The sequence below is a fragment of the Rhamphochromis sp. 'chilingali' genome (assembly GCF_963969265.1).
Source record: "Rhamphochromis sp. 'chilingali' genome assembly, chromosome: 22".
NCBI lineage: Eukaryota > Metazoa > Chordata > Actinopteri > Cichliformes > Cichlidae > Rhamphochromis > Rhamphochromis sp. 'chilingali'.
Genome location: NC_137950.1, coordinates 8747300 through 8765824, shown reverse-complemented (window position 1 = coordinate 8765824; position 18525 = coordinate 8747300). Strand labels below are relative to the sequence as shown.

Here is an 18525-nt window from a genome sequence, read left to right as displayed (position 1 = left end):
TGCCCACTCAAAGCAAGCTGGTTAAGTTACAGGAAGTTAACCACACTATGTCCCAGAGACACTTTCAAAGTAAAAGCTGTAATGGCCGCTACAGAAGAAAATAATATTTTCTAATCAAGTTTTAAAAATGTTAAATTTTATCGAGGCAAAAAACAAAACAAAACAAAACTGTCTACGCTGTCTAGGTTTATACTTCGCTTTTGTCATCTTACACTAATGAGTGATGAATTTAACCTTCCCTTAGTCTGGTGGTAAAAACACATTAGGAACTGACAAGTAGGTAAGAGTAGTTGAGAAATCCTATTTGTTATGCAGTCAAATGTTACTTAAAATTGTTACTTGAGTTTATTCATTTTCCCATAGGTACTATACATGGCAGTCAAATGCAATTATCATAACTTCTCTTTTTTGTCAACCAGATCAGAAACGTGAACCTTTTGTGAATATTTTATTTTGAAAATAACATCTTTTCCTTTCATATTTTGCACAAAAACAGTTGTTGTAGTTTTTGCGAATTTTATTTCTGTTTATATAGACAAAATGCACCACAGGTTATAATTTAATTTAGTATAGTTAATATTAATGCAAACTTAGATAATTTTCTTCCACAATGTGCAAACCTGAGTAGATACTGCATAGAATTGAACTCAAAAACAAAAATACTGTAATTATAATAAATATAAAACGAACAGGATTTTCCTGATGGTTTAAATCCAAACGTTTGTGGAAACTTTACACAGAGTGTTAAAATAGCGCAAACAAGCCGACAATCCTTATGCCAGTTCAGAGTACTCTGTCACTAATAGATAGATGCTGTGAAATAAGACCAACACAACACTACATCACAAACACCTCACTGCATCTAGTGGCATCTATTTCAGTATACTTCACTTTGATCATTTGTTGTCTGTTTTTAAAATGGATTATTAAATTATTAATTTAAAAAAACACCAATGTTGGCAAAATAATCAAGTTTTTTACTCTCTGTTTAGCTGCACCAACAGGATTTTCAGTGTTGTGGCGCAGGCTTTGTGAATTTGAACACAGCTACACATGGACGCATGGCATCTTCCAGCTCTGTGCTCTTATGGCTTGTCCAGCATGGGCCTCATGGTGATAAAGGGAAAGTTGTACGTGTGGGGGAGTCCCTGATGAATCGTGAAGTTAAAGGACTGCCATGAAAATGGGCGCAGACCCCCCTGGGTCGTGGGGCCATTTATTGCCTCGGCGACCAGCTGGAGCGCCATCTGGTAGTCCGTCACCTATACCGTGACACAGAAATGAGGAGGGAACAGGAACATGTGAAAGAAAGGTAATTTAATGCTTCTAATCAAATCTTGTTGCTTCATTTGAAATACTGGCTTCAACCACTGCACAATTTAACTTAAACTGAACTGAACAGAAATCTACACATAATTAATGTGAATGAATCTTATTAACTTTGGAGAGTGTTTTCATATTTTGCCAGCAGCAAATATATTTTTTCACTTAATCTAGGAAATATCTAACAGACAGATTAGCAACAGTGTTTGCACACACATTCACAAATGCTAGAGGTGATAACCTGGCCTTTATTCTAATACCACCAGGTGATATGACTAATATCACCTGGTGGTATATCTTGTTTGGGGCATCTATATTTGGACACTAGATTTACATATCGGTTTTATTGTCGCCATATTAGCACTGTGGATCACAGACAGCAGTCTAACAAAAAGATATACTCACTGATTTGTGCAAGGCATCTCGGTTGTTTGTGAGCATATTTGTCCCAGACTGATTAACAAGGTGCAAGGTTTGTAATTCACTGTGATATAAAAATGAATGCTAGCTTTAGCAAGTAAAAAATTATAGGTTTAAAAAAAAAAAAGGTTCTTACTGGATGAGCTCACTCTGCAGTTTTTTATTACAAACAAATACAGAACAGCTGATGGGCAGATCAAACTGAGAATTTGAGCGCAATGCTCAATTCTGTGGTATCAACTTGTCAATCACAGGTTAGACACGCCCTGAAACACACCCTGATATACTCCCTGTTTTACTCTAACGTAGAGAATCAACATCTTGCTCTATTAAAAACAACACACACCTAGAAATAGTTAAACAAATAACAAAAGGAGTAAAGAGAAAAACTGCAGCTTTAAAAAAAACAGGGAATTTAAAGGGCATGTGACAGCGGTGACTCTTTAACCAAAGGTTATATCGGCAGACAAAAACACAAGCAAAACACATGCTGTACTTTGTATTTTGTTTTTATCCTCACACTGTAACAGAGCTGATTCTGGCCTAATGTGCTGGTGTCCTCTGACCTTAGTGTCGTAGCAGCCCCCTGGCCGTGGCCTCCTTGGTCTCAGGTCGTTGCGGCAGCAGATGGTTTTGCAGGGATGGCCCTTTGAGTAGGGATCTTTCTTGTAGTCTGAAACAGAAGCAGTCTGACGTTTAGTCATGCTGCTTTCACTTTGACGGGAACAAAAATATCCTGGGCTATTTGTGTTTTCTGTGAAGTGCTTTGAGCTCCAGAGCGGACATACAGCGCGAGGAACAATAACTCTGTTGTTTCACCTACTGTTGTATCTCATCATGCGTTTGAGGGAGCTGAGGTCGGACACCTTGGCCTGGTCCCTGCGGAGGATTTTAGCTCGGGGACAGAGATCATAGGAAAAGTCTTCCCCGTATCTTTTCCACATCACACTGTACCCACTCAGGTTGTAGATTTCAGCATGAAATGGTATATTGTATGACGGCCAATAACCTGTTAAATGGAGCACACTGGAGGGGGAGGTCACTCAGAAATCAACAACAGCAGTAATCACACAGATACAGGTGGTTTCTTACCTCTGCGTAACGCCCGAGTCTGATCGGAGTGCTTGACTTTGCCGGGAATCTGCTCTACAACAGTCAGAGCTCCATCCCTGATGCTTTTACTCAGAGAAATCCTGCTCAGGTCCACCACCATGTACTGGCTGTTATATGTGCCTGAAATACAAAGGAAATACAGATCCACTCCTTCCTGTCCTATGGACACTTTGATTTTGTGTGTCAACAAATATTGGAGGGATTTTGTGAGATGTGGTACAACTTTATTTACCTTTACTCACTAAAAGACCAATACTGAAGTAATGTAATCGGTCTAGCTCATGTTGCTGCATGTTAGCTATCCTACTGTAAAATGAAAGCTTACATGTACAGTCTCGCATGCACCTGAGGGATTTGGATCTAGAGAGGGAAGCACATAAACTTTTGGCTTATTAGATACATATTTGCACATGCCATAAAAACCGAAAACATAACCCGATCTGAATGAAATGACATCACGGTCTGCAGGTCACTGCAATAGCTTGGCAGGATGGTGAATCTGAGCGCCAATTCTGCTGTTTGTTAAAGAGCTGTCAGTCTCAAGAACACCCTGTCCTGTTTTCTCCTCTGCCCTCCATAGCAACGTGATGTGAAAGATCAAAGCATCCTTCCCAATTAACACACACAAGCATTGTGTAATTGAGAAGAACGATGTGTTTGAGAGACTGCTAAATCTCTATGGACATGTGTCCTGTGAATTTTTGCATTGCCAGCATTACGTCTAAAAGCCAGAAGGCAGGGCAATAACAGCATGCATTAGTGTGAATTAGTGGCTCCATATTACTTACTTACTTACTTTGGCTTACTTTGGTTTTGAATAAAGCCTCAAAACTCAACTTGCCTTAATTGACATCACTGAAATCTCACCTGAGTTGTATCTGGAGAAAACCTGCGCCCACTCCTCTCCGCTGTGCGCCAGACCGTTAGCCAGTCGGACCCTCTGCCAGGCCAGCAGGCTGTGAGGGCTGAGCTGAGAGAACAGAGAGGCATTGAAGACGCCGATGGAGGTCTGAGTCATCAGCAGGCCGCTCCCAAGGAGGTAGAAGTCATCCAGAGACATCAGGAAGCCTGGAGGAGGAGAACACGCAGCAGGTTTCTTTTTGACAGTCAACAAAGGAGTGGGGGAGGGTTGGGGGTCATTTGATAAAGTTGGAGCAAACCAACGGTGTCGTGATTAGATCATCTGCAACTCACAACATGCTTAACTTGTATTTATTAGCAAATGGAATAAGTATCTTTAACTCAACCAGTGATTTCTGATTTTTTAAAGGCATTTTAAGGTTTTTTAAGGTACTACAGTAATATTAATTTGTTATTAAAATATATAAAGTCAAGTGAAACAATCCTGCTTTTTATGATTACTTGTCTTGTTACTTTCATTTATATAGCACATATAAAAAGGGAACAGAGCTTTTAGTTGCTTCTTCACATGTGTGGACCTCTGATTATGTGCTAATGGACTCTGGAAGGAGATGCAGGCTCCTGTTGTGCAATAATAAATATTAATTTGCCAGTTAAGCTGATAAATGAACAGCTCATGTGGGACAGACAGATAAGCAGAGAGGTTTTGCTGTAAATGCATTTTAAAAATCATTTATCTGTTAATTTATTCTGAGGTCTGTTTATTAAAGTGTGGCTTAATCCAAGGTGATTTTCTCCTATCATGACAATAAAGTAATCTTGCCTTGTCTCAAATGACTGCATGCTTCCTGAAATGATTTGCACACAGCAATAAAAATGATGTCCCAGTTTCTTTTAGCAAGTCTTTAGCATCTTTTAGCTCAGACGTTTTCAGTTTTCTGGTCTGCAACTTTATTATTTTGATTCACTCAGGAAGCTGTTTTTAGCATATAAAATCTGAAAACCCAGTATACAGTATAATATCTGGACTCAACAACAGCCATACAGTGTTTGTGACCAGCTGCTGAAAATGGGTCATCAGTCAGCCCATAAAGTACTACATTTTGTATTTCCCTCAGCATTTAGCTCTGATGAACTGGTGGTGTATTAAAGTATTTATATTTAATGCACCATGTGCATTCTAATATTACTCTCTATCCACTTGATACGTAACTGTATGCTAACATGTTTCCCATTGTGGTCACGTGTTAGTGCTGTGCTCATCACCAACAAATGTGAGCACTTCAATAAAAGCATTATTTTATAGAGTTTGTGTGTGCTCCTATAATGCCACAATTTCTCCCAGTAGTGGATGTCACAGCAAATGTGCAAAGAAACTGCAAAACATCCAAGTGATACATCACAAACTCTACAGGCCTCAGTTACCATGTTAAATATTGACATTAAGCACAGTGCAATTAGCAAAAGACTGAACAAGCAGTCTTTTTTTTTGGAAGGATTTCCAAGAAAGAGCCTCTTCTCTCCAAAAAGAACACTGGAGCATGCCTCAATCTGCAAAATTGTAGCTAAATAAGTCACAAAACCTCTGGACCAAGAAGACCACAAGACCGTAGTGTGCAGCGCTACATTTGCTGAAAACCAAACACAGCATATCAGCACAAACACCTCATACCAACTGTCAACACTGCGGTGGAGGGGTGATGACCTGAGACCTTTATGGTCACCGAGTCAAGCAAGAACTCCTCTGTGTGCCAAAGTGTTCTAGAGTCAAACGTGACGACATCTGTCCGATAGCTAAAGTTTGGCTCAAATGGGTTCATGCAACATGTCAACAATCCCATGCACAACAACAAATCTACAACAGAATGGCTAAAAAAAGAAAAGAATGAAAGTTCATAGACCCAGTCAAAGTTCAGACCTCATCCTGACTGAAAGCTGTGGCTGTACCTCAGGAGAACACCCCCAAACCTCAATACACTGAAGAACCTTGTAAAGAACAGTAGATTGAAGTTCCTTCACAGCGACGTGAGAGTCTTTTAAAGTCATAAAGAAAACAATTATTTCAAGTTATTGCTGTTAAAGGTGCTTTTCATGCTGTGAAAACTTTATTTTCATGTGACTTCATAACTTTTGTTAAAGATATGACTATCACGCTCATGAATCGCAAGTACCAGATGTGTTATCAGCATTCCTTTTCCGATTGCGTGTATTATAATTATTTCAAGTTTCATCTTGCCATACTACTTTTATGTAGAGTTACACCAGGTAGAATTACTCTATACTACTTTGTATTCTATACATGAAAAGGAAAAATAATAAGCTCCTCTGAAAAAACACATCCAACTCCTGCACTAGAAGTACAATATTAATATTATTAACAATAGAAGCCAGATGTCTTTGAATATTTCCACCACTGAGACTGCCCAGCACCTCTTCTTGTTCTCATGGTGCCGACCTGCAGTGCATGATAAATCCTCAGTACTGTTAGAGGGGAAGCAGCTTAGGAAGGCCGCAGAGGGCACACATCACCTCTGCTGACCCCATTGTATTTCATCTCTTTGTTTCAATATAGTGAGGTGATATCCTCGGCCTGCTGCTCTCTAAATATAGTGCTTTAAAACCACTTGTGTCCTGATAGGACTGTAGTCCACCAGAGGATTTTTTTATGGCCTGGTCCACTTGACAAATCTTTGGCCACAAAATTTCTCAGTCTCCTCTAACTCTACAGCGAGGGGAGTATAGCTCCGTTCGAGCATGTGCATAAACACACGCGGGATTCAGTGTTTTCTCATTACTGCCTAAGCTGCATGCTTTGCAGGAGAATTGTGTCGAGTAGGAAATGTTCATTGGGGATTTGGGTTAATTCCTAGATGTCAGTGTTCATATTTTCCCTTGTGGATTAAGGATAAGAAGTTCACCTCCCCTCGGAGCTTTTGCAAGAAAGAAGTGAGGTCTGTTCTTTGAAAAACCCTCTTCTTCTGCAAATTGATCTTTTTTTCTCGAGACACATTGATTATTTGAGTATATTTATGCATATAAGTGTGCGGTTGTGCGGCTCTTATACTGTATGTGATATAGTAGGAGTGTGTGTACCAGGGTAGCTGCTGAACGACATCTTTCCAGTGGCTACGTGTGTGTCAGACACCTTGAAGTCCCAGTGTTTATAGATACGCATGGTGGCTGCATAAGTATACCAGCTAGAGTGGCCAACTAGCAGGTTCTCAAAGCCTGGAAGAACCTGAGATACAGAGAAGAGAGAGAGAGAGAAACATCTATATTTTTAAAAGAAACAAGACACAATCAGTGAATCATAAAAGAAAGAGTTTAACGTGGATGCAACTTTATTAAGATACATTAAAGGGGTCTTAAAAAATCCAGTAGCACACATCCATTTGAACTTTGTTCCATAGATTGTTGTACGTGAAAGAGGAAATAAGCCCCTTGCAATGGCCTTTTACACTCATCTAAAAGAAGAAAATCCTGCTCACAGAGGCCAATAAAAGCAGTTAGGTTTGTGTTGAGGTTTTCCCAAGGGCTCCCTCACATGAGCCAAATGAGCTTGGCCTAACCTTTATGAGAGCTGTGCAGTGGCCCATTCCAGGCATCCTGAAAGCGCCGGACCCTGCGGAGGAGTTGGAGCGAGGTGTCAAAGCTGGGACAAGATCCAAGAGGTCACCGACACCATTTAGAAACTGGACCGTGAACGCTGATAGAGGCTGCGCAGGAGGGAAAGAGCAAGTGGCAAGAGATCCATGAAATGACTGTGACAACTCTCTCACAACCACAAACACACACATACACACCTCCCTGTGTTTGCTTTTGGCCCACAGTGCAGCTCCTGCGTGGAGTCCATCCAGCTGAGCCAGGATCAGTCCCATATGCCTCCACAAGGGGTCACTGTTTCTCCTGAGCTTCACCTGCTCTCTGGCCCACTGGTCTTGTTTGCTGGGGTTTATTCAAATTTTAGAATCAACGTTTATCTCTTGATGGTGCAGTTTTACATCACTCTAACAATCAATAGGTGCATAAATATAATTTGTAAATTCTGTATAGACAGTTGACAGTTATGAGGCACTATCATAGAATGTATATAAAAGATGGATGTAGACGTCCGCTGCCTAAAAGAGTCTTGTAAAGTTTTCAGCTAAGCTTTGCTGTCTTGAACCCAGGTGTGGCGGTTAAGGTGTGAATATGACAGAGAACTGACGCATACCACTGCATGCTTTATATTTACACAGCTGTGAATGAGAAAGTATTTGACTTTCATAACAACAACCACATCACCAGAATTTATCAAGTAAGACTTAAGACTGAGCCCATAAACTTAGTGTTTCCTGAGGTCACAGATTAAGTGAGCATTAAGATAATTTCCCTAGACTTCTACACAGTCTTTGTGCCAACAGGAGAGTCACCTCCTGCAGGCTATTAAAAGCAGAGAAGGGCTACACCCATCTTTTATATACACTCTGTGCACAATACTGGTTAATCAAGCCTCTGAAAAAGCATCTTGAAGGCAATGGAAAACAAAGAGAAACGCTTATAAATCTAGTATTAGACATGGGATTACTCTTAGCTTAATCCATGGCTTTGATTTGATATAATTTAACACTGTACCTCAAAAAGTTTTTCAAGGGCTCCAGAACCTTTTCATCCTTGATCAGCTGAGGGTACATGTTGGAGTAATGACTGAACATCTGTCTGCAATGGAAGGAGAATAAGCAGTGAGGGATTAGCCCACATAAAAGCAGTCCACATGTTACAACCAGAGCTAGCAGCTACACCTAATAAGAAATGTAATCAAAGTGTAACGATATATTAACTGAAGTTGACCTGTATCTGCATTAGGTGTCGGACTGCATTGCTGCCACATGATTGGCTCACTTGAAAATTGCATTTATGGTGCTTAGTGTATTTTCATGCTTGCACTTAGCCTGTGCTGCTCACCCAGCAGTGAGGTAACCTTCCAGGTAGCCAGCCAAGAAGAAAGTGGTCTCATCTTCCTGAGTGATTCCTCCATAGCCTGCATTGATCTCCAGGATGCCCCATCCTGAGAGGAGCAGAGTGTCATTGAAGTACCCATAGGCTTCCCCCTCCGTCTCCATCAACCCCTCCTTCAGGATCACACTTTTCTGGGCAGCATCCCAGTGCACAGTGGCCTCTTGGAGCTCTACCATTGTAGAAGGATGGGTTACATGCTTGAGGTTAGATAACACACATTATGTAAGATAATGTCATGACACCGATAGAATAATTACAACAGCTTTCTCATGTGTTGCTATTTTCTGTCAAATTAATATTAATTGCATATTAATATTATAAGAACACTAACACAATGTTGTGTTCGTGTCCTTGCTTGAATATACAAGCATTTTTTTCAACTTACATTTGTTAACATAAGTGTTACAAAAACATTTTAAAAAAGAAAACGTGTTTAAATGCATTTAAATGGCTATGGTATTTCGAGTTACATGTTCAAATAGTGTTACATTTTAAAACTGTTAAATTTAGCCGGGAGAGAACAAAGTAACTGTCCATTAAAGAAAAGCTATGTAAGATATAACCATACGCCTTCTTTTATAGCGGTAAATATATTTATTTTGTGTTTAGCGTTCAGCTAGAGTTATAGGGATATAAAATTGGTTCCCGCCGTGTACAGACACGCCACAGTAAGGTTACTCACGGTAAGTTTGGAGCTTGACGTTCACTCTTCTGAATACATCCGTGGATTTTGTGGATACAGCTAAAGTGCTCAGCAGTACGCAGAGTGCCATTCTGCGTTTTTCCATGTTAGCCGTGGAGGTCTGTGTTCTGCCTGCCTCTCGCCTAGTTAGACACACATATTCTTCAAACGTATTAGGATTTATATGTGAAGATTTTTTTCTACAGACAACGAAGCACTTAAACTGTGTCTAAGGTGCTTGTTACGACAGCGAAAAGTAGAACACCCCAGATGGGACTCGAACCCACAATCCCTGGCTTAGGAGGCCAGTGCCTTATCCATTAGGCCACTGGGGCCGTGTACAAAGTAAGGCGGGGCCAGTGTATTTTAAGTACAGCCGTAACCTACTGAAATAGTGTTCGTATTATCTTTACTTTTTGTACATTATCATTATCTGCATTGTGCTGTTCATAATAGTCAATTTAATGTATGGAGTTATTTTTTTTAATTATATGAGCTCATCCGAATAAAATATTAAAGCGTCGTACCCCAAAGACGGTAAAAGATCACCATGGTGACGTTCCGTTACACGGGTTGTTCCATTATCATTCAGAAACAGGAAGATCTTATGAAATTCTAACTAGTAGGTATTAAAATGTGAACACGATACCCCCCCCCCCCCCCAAAAAAAAAAAAAGTAAGACGATGGATTAAATTTTAGTTTCTTTAAGGGTATTATGGTGGACATTTTTTCCCGAATAGTTTGTGCGAAAGTCGTGGAATGTTTCAGGATTGCCCGCTTTGGACAAATGGAAAATTCGCACTTGCGCAGTGGCAAGCATGTTCTGCGAGAAACGGATTCAGGCGAACTTAAATAAATACCCTGTATGGAGGTAAATATGTTAGCTGTATATTTAAATTGAAACAGCATTACCTAAATACTCTGAGAGGCAGGGGATAATTTCATTAAATTGTGAGATATAAGTAATTCACGCAGCTAGCCACCTAGCATTAATTTGGTCGTGCACCGCTAACGACGGTAAACACAGTGAGAAGCTAGGTGAAGCTAGCGTTATCTTAAAAATAGTAATTCTCTTTCGGGTGCTGTCTCTGATCTAGGACCTTAAAAAATCTCTGAGGATGCCTCTGTTTGGAAACCCATTTAGTCCTAAAAAGGTTCCTCCACGTAAATCCGCCTCCCTGTCCAGCCTCCACACGGTGAGCTAATGAATTTTAGCATCATTCACACACTGGAAACACTAGTTGTACAGCACGTTCGGGGGGGGGGTTAATCTGCATAACACCCTGAGAGATAGCATTAACCGTTATTTATACCTTTTTATCTTTTTTTTAGTTGGATCGTTCAACTCGAGAAATAGAGCTGGGCCTTGAGTATGGCCCTCCTGTGATGAACATTGGAGGTCAGGTCTTGAAATTTGAAGAGGGACAGTGGATTACAGGTAATGGGTTTTCTGAATAATTACCTTTTAGTTCTCTCTCTCTATGTGTGTCTGTGTGTGTTATTATCTGGTTCCTTGTGGCCAACACAGCATAAACGTTTTTTTTCTCCTTTGTGAAACCAGAATCTGGTGGAAATGTGTCTAGTAGGGAAGTTCAGCGGCTTAAGAAAAAAAATATCCAGCTGGAGGAAGAGAATAACGTATTAAAACTAAAGATTGAACTTCTCCTGGATATGGTAAGATCAATTGTCATTACATTGTGAGTAATATTATGGATGTAATATTAGGCTCTGAGGTAGGAAAGGTTTTTTTTTGCCTCCTCTGTAAAGCTGTTATAACTGCATAATACTTCTTTTTTTACAGGCTGCATATTATATTTAAGTTATAAATGTAATTACCAGTTCATTCAATTATATAACGCTTACTTTTTCTTTTATTTGGCTTTTATTTATATCTTATGAACTTTTATTATATAGTTCCTATGTAGAGCACTTTGTTTCAGCTGTGGTTTTTTTAAAGTGCTTTATAAATAAAGGTGATGATGATAATGATGATGATAACCCGGTTTGTCGCAGAAGGAGTAAAATAGTGATCTTTAATCTTTTCCTTCAAGTTAACAGAGACTACCGTAGAGTATCACCTGATGGAGAAAGAAGTGGAAGAAGTCAAGACTCAACATCGAAGAAAAAAATGACAGATCTGATCTAGTGCCTCCATTGAATAAAGCGTTTTCTTCCAAGTAAATATTTTTGTATCGATAGATAACAGGACAAAAGTAATAATATCATCCATTTTCCTCAAAATGAGGATTCTTGTGTGTTACATTTTACTCTTTATTTTCCGCTTACTGTATGTTTTCTGTTTTTAATTTGTTGAATTATTTCACCTTAAAAACCTTCTTTGTTCAATACACAGCCAATTTTCTACACTTTGTACATTTGTATGTGATGTAAAACCTGCTTTTTAATATAATTTTTTTCTATTTTCTCTTTGGATTAAAAGTAAACTCCATTGACAAAAGGCATTTCTTTTTGTTTGACTTTCGGTTTTTAGAAAATAACATTTGTGAATTGTTGGATTCATAGCAGCTCTAAAAATATACAGTAACACAATAGAAAGAATAAAATAAGAAAAGTAAGGCTTCATTCACTATTACAGCTTTTCATTCAGCTCCACTTCCAAATAGAGCAAAACCCTCAGTATGCCTTCCATATACTTACTGAGCAACTTTTGGGTGGTCAGAATTATTTATAAGTATTTTTAATACATAGCATACAGAGCTTCATTTTTTGTACATTGTTTTTTATTTTATTTTAACAAACAATAAAAACATGCTTTTGAAACAGGCTCAAACCCGTGAAAGGAAAAGGGAAACCGGAGGTGTTAGATTTAATTCTTTTATTAGTTTTAATAGTGCATAAACCTGCACAAACTCTGAGGCTGGATCTGTATCTTGAATGTCAGCATCTCCTTCCCAACCGACCAATAAAGCCTGATTTATGCGTGAATTATGTTATGTTGTTCAGTCAGTCATAGGTGTTTATTGAGCACTGTATAAAATTCAAATAATCAAATATACGATTATGATTTTATTTATTTATGCATTATTATATTATTAAACAGATAAGCGTTACATGCCACTTTTATGAATGATTTAAGTCTCTTTATCCAATTGGTCAATGCACCTTTCAATCAAATGCGCAGTGCAGCTTATAGTCCCAAGTGCGCATGCGTACGTCTCCGCGAGCGAAAGAGGCGTCTGCCAATAGCGGGAGAGACGAAGTACTTTTTAGTCTTTTCATCTAGCACTTTAAATCACCGGCGTTTCGAGTGAACTGTTGTATTATTCTTTGACGTTGTGGTGGACTTTTATAGAACTCACCTATAACAATGCCTCGTGGTGGTAAGTATTAAAACGAAAATTCACATAATGTGCCTGTTTTTGCGAGTACATTTTAGCTAGCGGATCATTAGCCCTTTGAATTCACACATGCTTAGCATGTTTAGCATGCTACATAGTTAGCATAATGTAATTTGCCGGTAAGAACGGTTTATTAAAGGCACCAGAGACGTACCGATATCCAATTATTTATTTGTTCTCACGTGAGCTCAGATGACGACTTGGTGTTAACTTAAACCTCAATAGTCTTTTTTTGTTTTGTTTTTTGGTTGCTTGCTTTTAACCGCTAATACCGTGCGCAGAGAAGAAAGCATCCGGGTCAGTTTACATACATAATCAGTTATTGAAATTTCTATTTGGAGGTTGTCTTTGTACCAGTTTACATCACAAATATATGGTCAAACTATTCGGGTTTTTTTTCTTTGTCTTTGTCGGTACGTCCTTCTAAGTCGTCGGCTGTTAGATTTTCCGGTGAGGGGAGCTGGCCCTCTATAAACGTCAGTGTGACTCATCGGCGCTCACGGTATCTTCTCTTCACGCAGCAGGCTGTGTGGATTTCTGAAGTCACGTTGTGAATTGTGTCATCAGCCAAAGATGGCTCTGGGCACTTGTTCTCAAATATAGGGCTACATGGTGAGAGAGCACCAGTATTTTTTTCATAGTTGTGTCTACCCAGTGATTAACTTTGCAGGTTGCTTATAAGTTATCACCCAGCCCCAAATAGCTGATTGTATTCTCAGAATGGTAATTCTGTTCCTCTGGATGCAGCATTTTCAGTGGGAGCACGCTTTTGTCGCTTATTCAAACGACTTGTTTAATGTTTTATGTTGCTAATTAGGGCTGCACGATTTTGCATAAAATGAGAATCACGATTTTTTTTTTTTTTTGGCTTAGAATTGAGATCACGATTCTCTCACGATTTTCTTTTCCAATAGGCTATAAATATTTATTGCACTTATTAACTGCACATCAACTTCGTAACAATTGAAACTGAACATAAAAACGATAAATAAACATAAAAACAACAAATGTCTCACGTTTTGTTGTTGCCGCAAAATGTTGTACTGCTTGAAATTCCGTCTCCACCTTTGCTCGACACTGCGTGTATAGAGCAGGTAGTGCAACAATAGAAACGCACTGTGTAGCGTTTGTCTAGGCCTAGGGTGTTGATCATTTTCCTAAATCCCTCGTTTTGCACAGTGTTGATGGGAGCCATATCTTTGGTCAGGTGATAAGTAATAGCCTCCGTAATGTCTTTGTGCCTGCGGAAGTTCGACGGGTATAGGGAAGCGCTGTATAAGGTTCCCGTTATTGATGTTTGGGTGGTTGACCGGGACGGATTTTCTCCTGTCACTTTCTCGTCATCCCTGACGTGCTCTCCGTTGTTTTTTCCCTGCTAATTTTAGCATCACACGGCACAGCTTCTGTATCACGTGGTATAAGGCTCCGCCCTTGTCATTTGTTGAGCAGGAAGAGAGAGCGCTTGTTTTCATGCAGATTACGTCCCGCATCAAAATGCAGTACAATAGTCGTCGTCGTCGTATTTTTTTTTTATTTTTTTTTTATTTTTATTTTTTTAAATCGTTGTCATTTGGAAATGAGATCGCACATAAGTATGAATCGAGATCGCGATTTTCTAACGATTAATCGTGCAGCCCTATTGCTAATAGATGGTCTTTTTGCTGCTGACAGCTTAAAAATTGTCTTGCAGGGAAAAAGGGCCACAAGGGCCGCGGGAAGCAGTTCAGCAACCCTGAAGAGATTGATCGTCAGATGAGAGCCCAGCGAGAGATGGTGAGTGAAACTTGTTGGGGTTTTTTTTTTGTTTGTGTGGGGTTTTTTTTGGGTTTTTTTTTATAACAAATATTTGATTACCCTAAAAGACATTAAGTATGACTGTATGTGTATTTTAACAGGAAGAAAATGGTGGTGTAGAGAAAGAGGGCTCTTCAGAGTCTGAGGAGGAAAGCAGCAGCGACGACGAGTCTGAGGTGAATGTGTTATTAATTTGTCAATGGGTGAATATGTGTGTGTTTGTGTGAGAACCTGAAAATGCATCTTTTTTGTTTTTCACTGAATGCTTACTGTCAAAAGCACCGTTTAGACCAGGGGTGGCCAAACTCAGTCCACGAGGGCCGGTGTCCCTGCAGGGTTTAGATCTCACCTTGGGTCAACACACCTGAATCACATGATTAGTTCGTTACCAGGTCTCTGGAGAACTTCACATGTGGAGGAGCTAATTTAGCCATTTAAATCAGCTGTGTTGGTTCGAGGACACATCTAAAACCAACAGTCACACACAGATATGTTGTATACATTTGGCACCACACCATAAATAACATGATGGATGAAGAAATGTCTTTATAGGAAAACAACTACACCCAAATGATTCATTACAACTACAGCAGTACACGGTTCTTAAAGGTAGTTTGTGTAGAGAATTTGATGCAAGCCCTGTCATAGTGATTGGTGTTACAAAGGTTTTTCTTTCTTTATGTAGGTTAGAAAGAGGAGTGGAGTGGAGGGGCTTATTGAGATTGAGAATCCCAATCGTGTCGCTCAGAAGAGCAAAAAGGTAGCTGAAGTAGACGTCAGCGCTCCCAGAGAGCTTTCTCGCAGGGAGAGGTGGGTGTCAAACAAAAGATGTTTTGGTTTGTGCTTCATACCTTTTCAAGGGGACTAAATATTACTATCTTAATGTATCTTTTTCAGGGAAGAGATAGAAAAGCAGAAATCAAAAGAGCGCTACATGAAACTTCATCTTGAGGGTAAGACTGAGCAGGCCAGGGCTGATCTCGCCAGACTGGCTATCATCAAGAAACAGAGGGAGGAGGCTGCCAAGAAGCGAGACGAACTCAGGAAAGGTGAGAATAGTGAAAATTGTGCAGTGTGGAGAAAGTATACACCTTGCTGCTCATTTAAATAGCTGCTTTAAAAAAATATGTCGTTTCTGAAAATGTGCATGAGTGCACAGAACCACAGATTTATCCAAGATTTATTTCAAACTACATCTCTGTAACATCTCTAAAAGTTTGTAGATAACAATCTATCTGTCTGGAGCAGAGTGACTGCATCATGCTTGTTTCTGTGGCTTTTATATTGTGAGTAATGGAGCACTTTGCATCCTCAGTGAGTTGAGTTGCAACACAAAAGCTCCAGAACATAATTCAACATACCCTCTCTGGCTTGGGGCTGTAAGAGGATATGAGATTTGTTTGTACAGGGGGGGAAAAAAAACTTTCTGTGTAGACAAAGTGTTGTACTGCCAGAGAATACAAATGCATTTTTCTGAAATGAGGCAGGGCAGGAACTTCTAAGAAAGCGCCAGGATGTCTTGCAAGGCTTGCTGCTTTAGTGTGCCGTTCTCATAATTACAATAACCAACAGGAGACTTTATGACTCAGATTGTTTGGATGGGTTTTATGGAAATGTTTAGCACTTTGAAATTCAAAGCTTTGCACTGTTTTCTTTTTTTTGTCATTTTTCATCAGAGAAAGAAGCGGAAGAAGCCAAAGCAAAGCGCTAGTCCTCCACCTGAAAGCTTCGCCATGTACTTCACTCTCAGAGGGATGGAGGGAGAAGCAGAGGAGAACGGGGAGGGGACTATTATGGGTAGTGTCAGATCAGGACTGCTTTTAAACTCCTGTACCTCATTTTAAATCAAAGTTCGTGGGGCTTCCACGGCAAGAGAAAACAGGTGGAACAAAACAAGATGAAGAGAAATGGAACATTTGGAATGCCTCCAGGTTTCTTTAAAACTCCTTCAAGGTTCCAGAGGAGACAATCGCAGGTTTTCCAAGTGCTTCACAGCCTCTTCATTGCTCCACACCTACCAGGTTTTTAATTCAAAAGCTGCTGAAGTTATTTGCATTCCTTTTGATTTGTGCATTTTTTTTTTTTTTTTTAAAACAAGATTACCTAATAGAAGTTTACTGTCATGTAAAATTGCATGAGGATTTCTTTGGTGCTTTACTTTTTCTCCAGTTTTAACTGTTTTGTAAGAACTCAAATCAGCGACAGGAGAAGGAAAGAACATTATTAAACACATGAACTGATATAGGAAGTACACTCTGGATTTTACTACTTTGTTCTAGGTTTAAAATGGTATGCTGCAGCTCAGTTATCAGAAATCAGTTGAGTTGATATTTTGCATAAACGTTTCCTCATTCTTCTCACTCCATTAGAGTAAAGTCAAAATTCCCAGAAACTGCTGTCCCCTTTTTCTTTTCTTTTTTTTTTTTTTTTTTTTTTTTTTTTTTTTTTCCCGTTTGCCATTGATATGAAAACAGATTTTTAATTGGAAATTTACAGAGTGGAAATAATTGGCTGTCTCCACCACAGCGAGACATATTGTTATTTGGTTTGTCTTATGTCCCGTGATTGTTTTCAGTACTTTCTTACCTTCAGTCAACTTACTGTTCATGTTTCTTGGCCTTAGACCACCAGGAACAGCCCATGAAATTCCTTTAAAATAATTTTTTAATTTTTTTTTTTAATTTTAATTTTTTTTTTGGGAGGGAGGTGATGTATCTGTATTTAAGTTTAATCTGAAACATCCTCAGTATTTTTGGCCTTACGCTGTTTCTAGTGACAGCTTCTGTATTTCTGTAGCAGAGTGTCTTTTGTCGCCTTGTTAAAGTTTACATGACACCAGCTCACTGTTTTTTCTGTAAGTAAAGTGCTACAGTTAACATACACATACTTTCTTAGGTACATTACCACTCAGCAGTAATGCACTTATATACATAAGCACCTCTAAAAACAGCTTCCAGATGATGGCCCGGCTCCTCTCACGGAGCAAAAAACCCCCGAATGTTATTAACTTCACAAAGAGGATTTTCTGCAGGGCAGCTGAATTGTCTAGACTGAACAGGTGAACATAATAAATTGGTCATTATGTGGTGCGTTGGAAATTATCTTGAACAAAATTATGGTGTTTTCCACGATGTTCACTGGACAAAATGTTGAAACCATGAGGTGTAAGAGGTGTTTTCCCTCATGTATTTGAAGTGATTTGAAACAATAAACTGATCAGCTGCGTTGCTGCATCTAATTTAAACTGCAAGCATTGGACTGTTTCATCTGCTCACCTAACACGGTAAAACATGTTGTTCTGATAAACGGATTAATTTGGATGGGCCTGAAAGTAATGGCGCACTTGTGCCAGATGCCAAACTATGTCCAGTTCTGTACAAACGTCTCAAGCCACTCCTAATTCAAAACGTGTATATATGATAATAGGTAAATGGGTGCAGTGATTAAATATAATATGCAAAAATAAATGCAAAAATAAATGCAGTAAATGAGGCAAAAACAGTTTATGCGATTCTAATGAGCTTGAAAATCAGTATTTGGGATGAGTGCCTTTATTCTTCAACACATCCTGAACTCTCAGGCACCTTTCTTGTCATTTCTTTAAGTAGTCTTCAGGAATAGTTCTCCAGGTTTCTTGAAGGACATTCAAAGGTCTTTGTTCTGCTGTTTGTCAAGATGATCCCACACTACATCAATAATGTTGAGGTCTGGACTCTGGGGTGACCAATCCATGACTTAAAGTGCTCCATTGTCTGTGTTTGGGATCATTGTCATACTGAAAAATGAAGCTGTTACCAATCAGACACTTTCTGTATGGTATTACATCAAATGGTGCTTTTTTTGCATCAAGAATTCCATCAATTTTGACAGGATCCTCAAAATCAGCTTAAATGCAACCCCGAACCACAACAGAGCATCCATGTTTTTCAGATGGTTCAGGACACTGACTATACTTCTGAGTTATATTTTACTGT

General features: G+C 39.2%; 3 protein-coding genes across 3 annotated transcripts; 2 read left to right on the top strand and 1 right to left on the bottom strand.

The window, feature by feature from the left end:
- Window positions 1–507: 507 nt before the first annotated feature.
- On the bottom strand, window positions 508–10009 carry plbd1b (phospholipase B domain containing 1b). Its single transcript, XM_080873452.1, has 11 exons — window positions 9398–10009; window positions 8662–8884; window positions 8332–8415; window positions 7521–7662; window positions 7287–7433; window positions 6811–6955; window positions 3724–3924; window positions 2836–2976; window positions 2567–2752; window positions 2310–2416; window positions 508–1262 (listed from the first exon to the last, which is right to left on the bottom strand). The coding sequence occupies exons 1-11, from the start codon at window positions 9501–9503 to the stop codon at window positions 1086–1088; spliced, it is 1659 nt and encodes a 552-aa protein (XP_080729578.1). The 5' UTR covers window positions 9504–10009; the 3' UTR covers window positions 508–1085.
- Window positions 10010–10187: 178 nt separating this feature from the next.
- Window positions 10188–12301, top strand: cby1 (chibby 1, beta catenin antagonist). Its single transcript, XM_080873121.1, has 5 exons — window positions 10188–10269; window positions 10496–10594; window positions 10731–10836; window positions 10960–11072; window positions 11450–12301. Exons 1-5 carry the CDS (start codon window positions 10264–10266, stop codon window positions 11528–11530), a joined length of 405 nt encoding a protein of 134 aa, XP_080729247.1. The 5' UTR covers window positions 10188–10263; the 3' UTR covers window positions 11531–12301.
- Window positions 12302–12573: 272 nt separating this feature from the next.
- pdap1a (pdgfa associated protein 1a) lies at window positions 12574–17795 on the top strand. Its single transcript, XM_080873120.1, has 6 exons — window positions 12574–12739; window positions 14448–14530; window positions 14653–14727; window positions 15237–15361; window positions 15449–15600; window positions 16228–17795. The coding sequence occupies exons 1-6, from the start codon at window positions 12727–12729 to the stop codon at window positions 16260–16262; spliced, it is 483 nt and encodes a 160-aa protein (XP_080729246.1). The 5' UTR covers window positions 12574–12726; the 3' UTR covers window positions 16263–17795.
- Window positions 17796–18525: the final 730 nt, after the last annotated feature.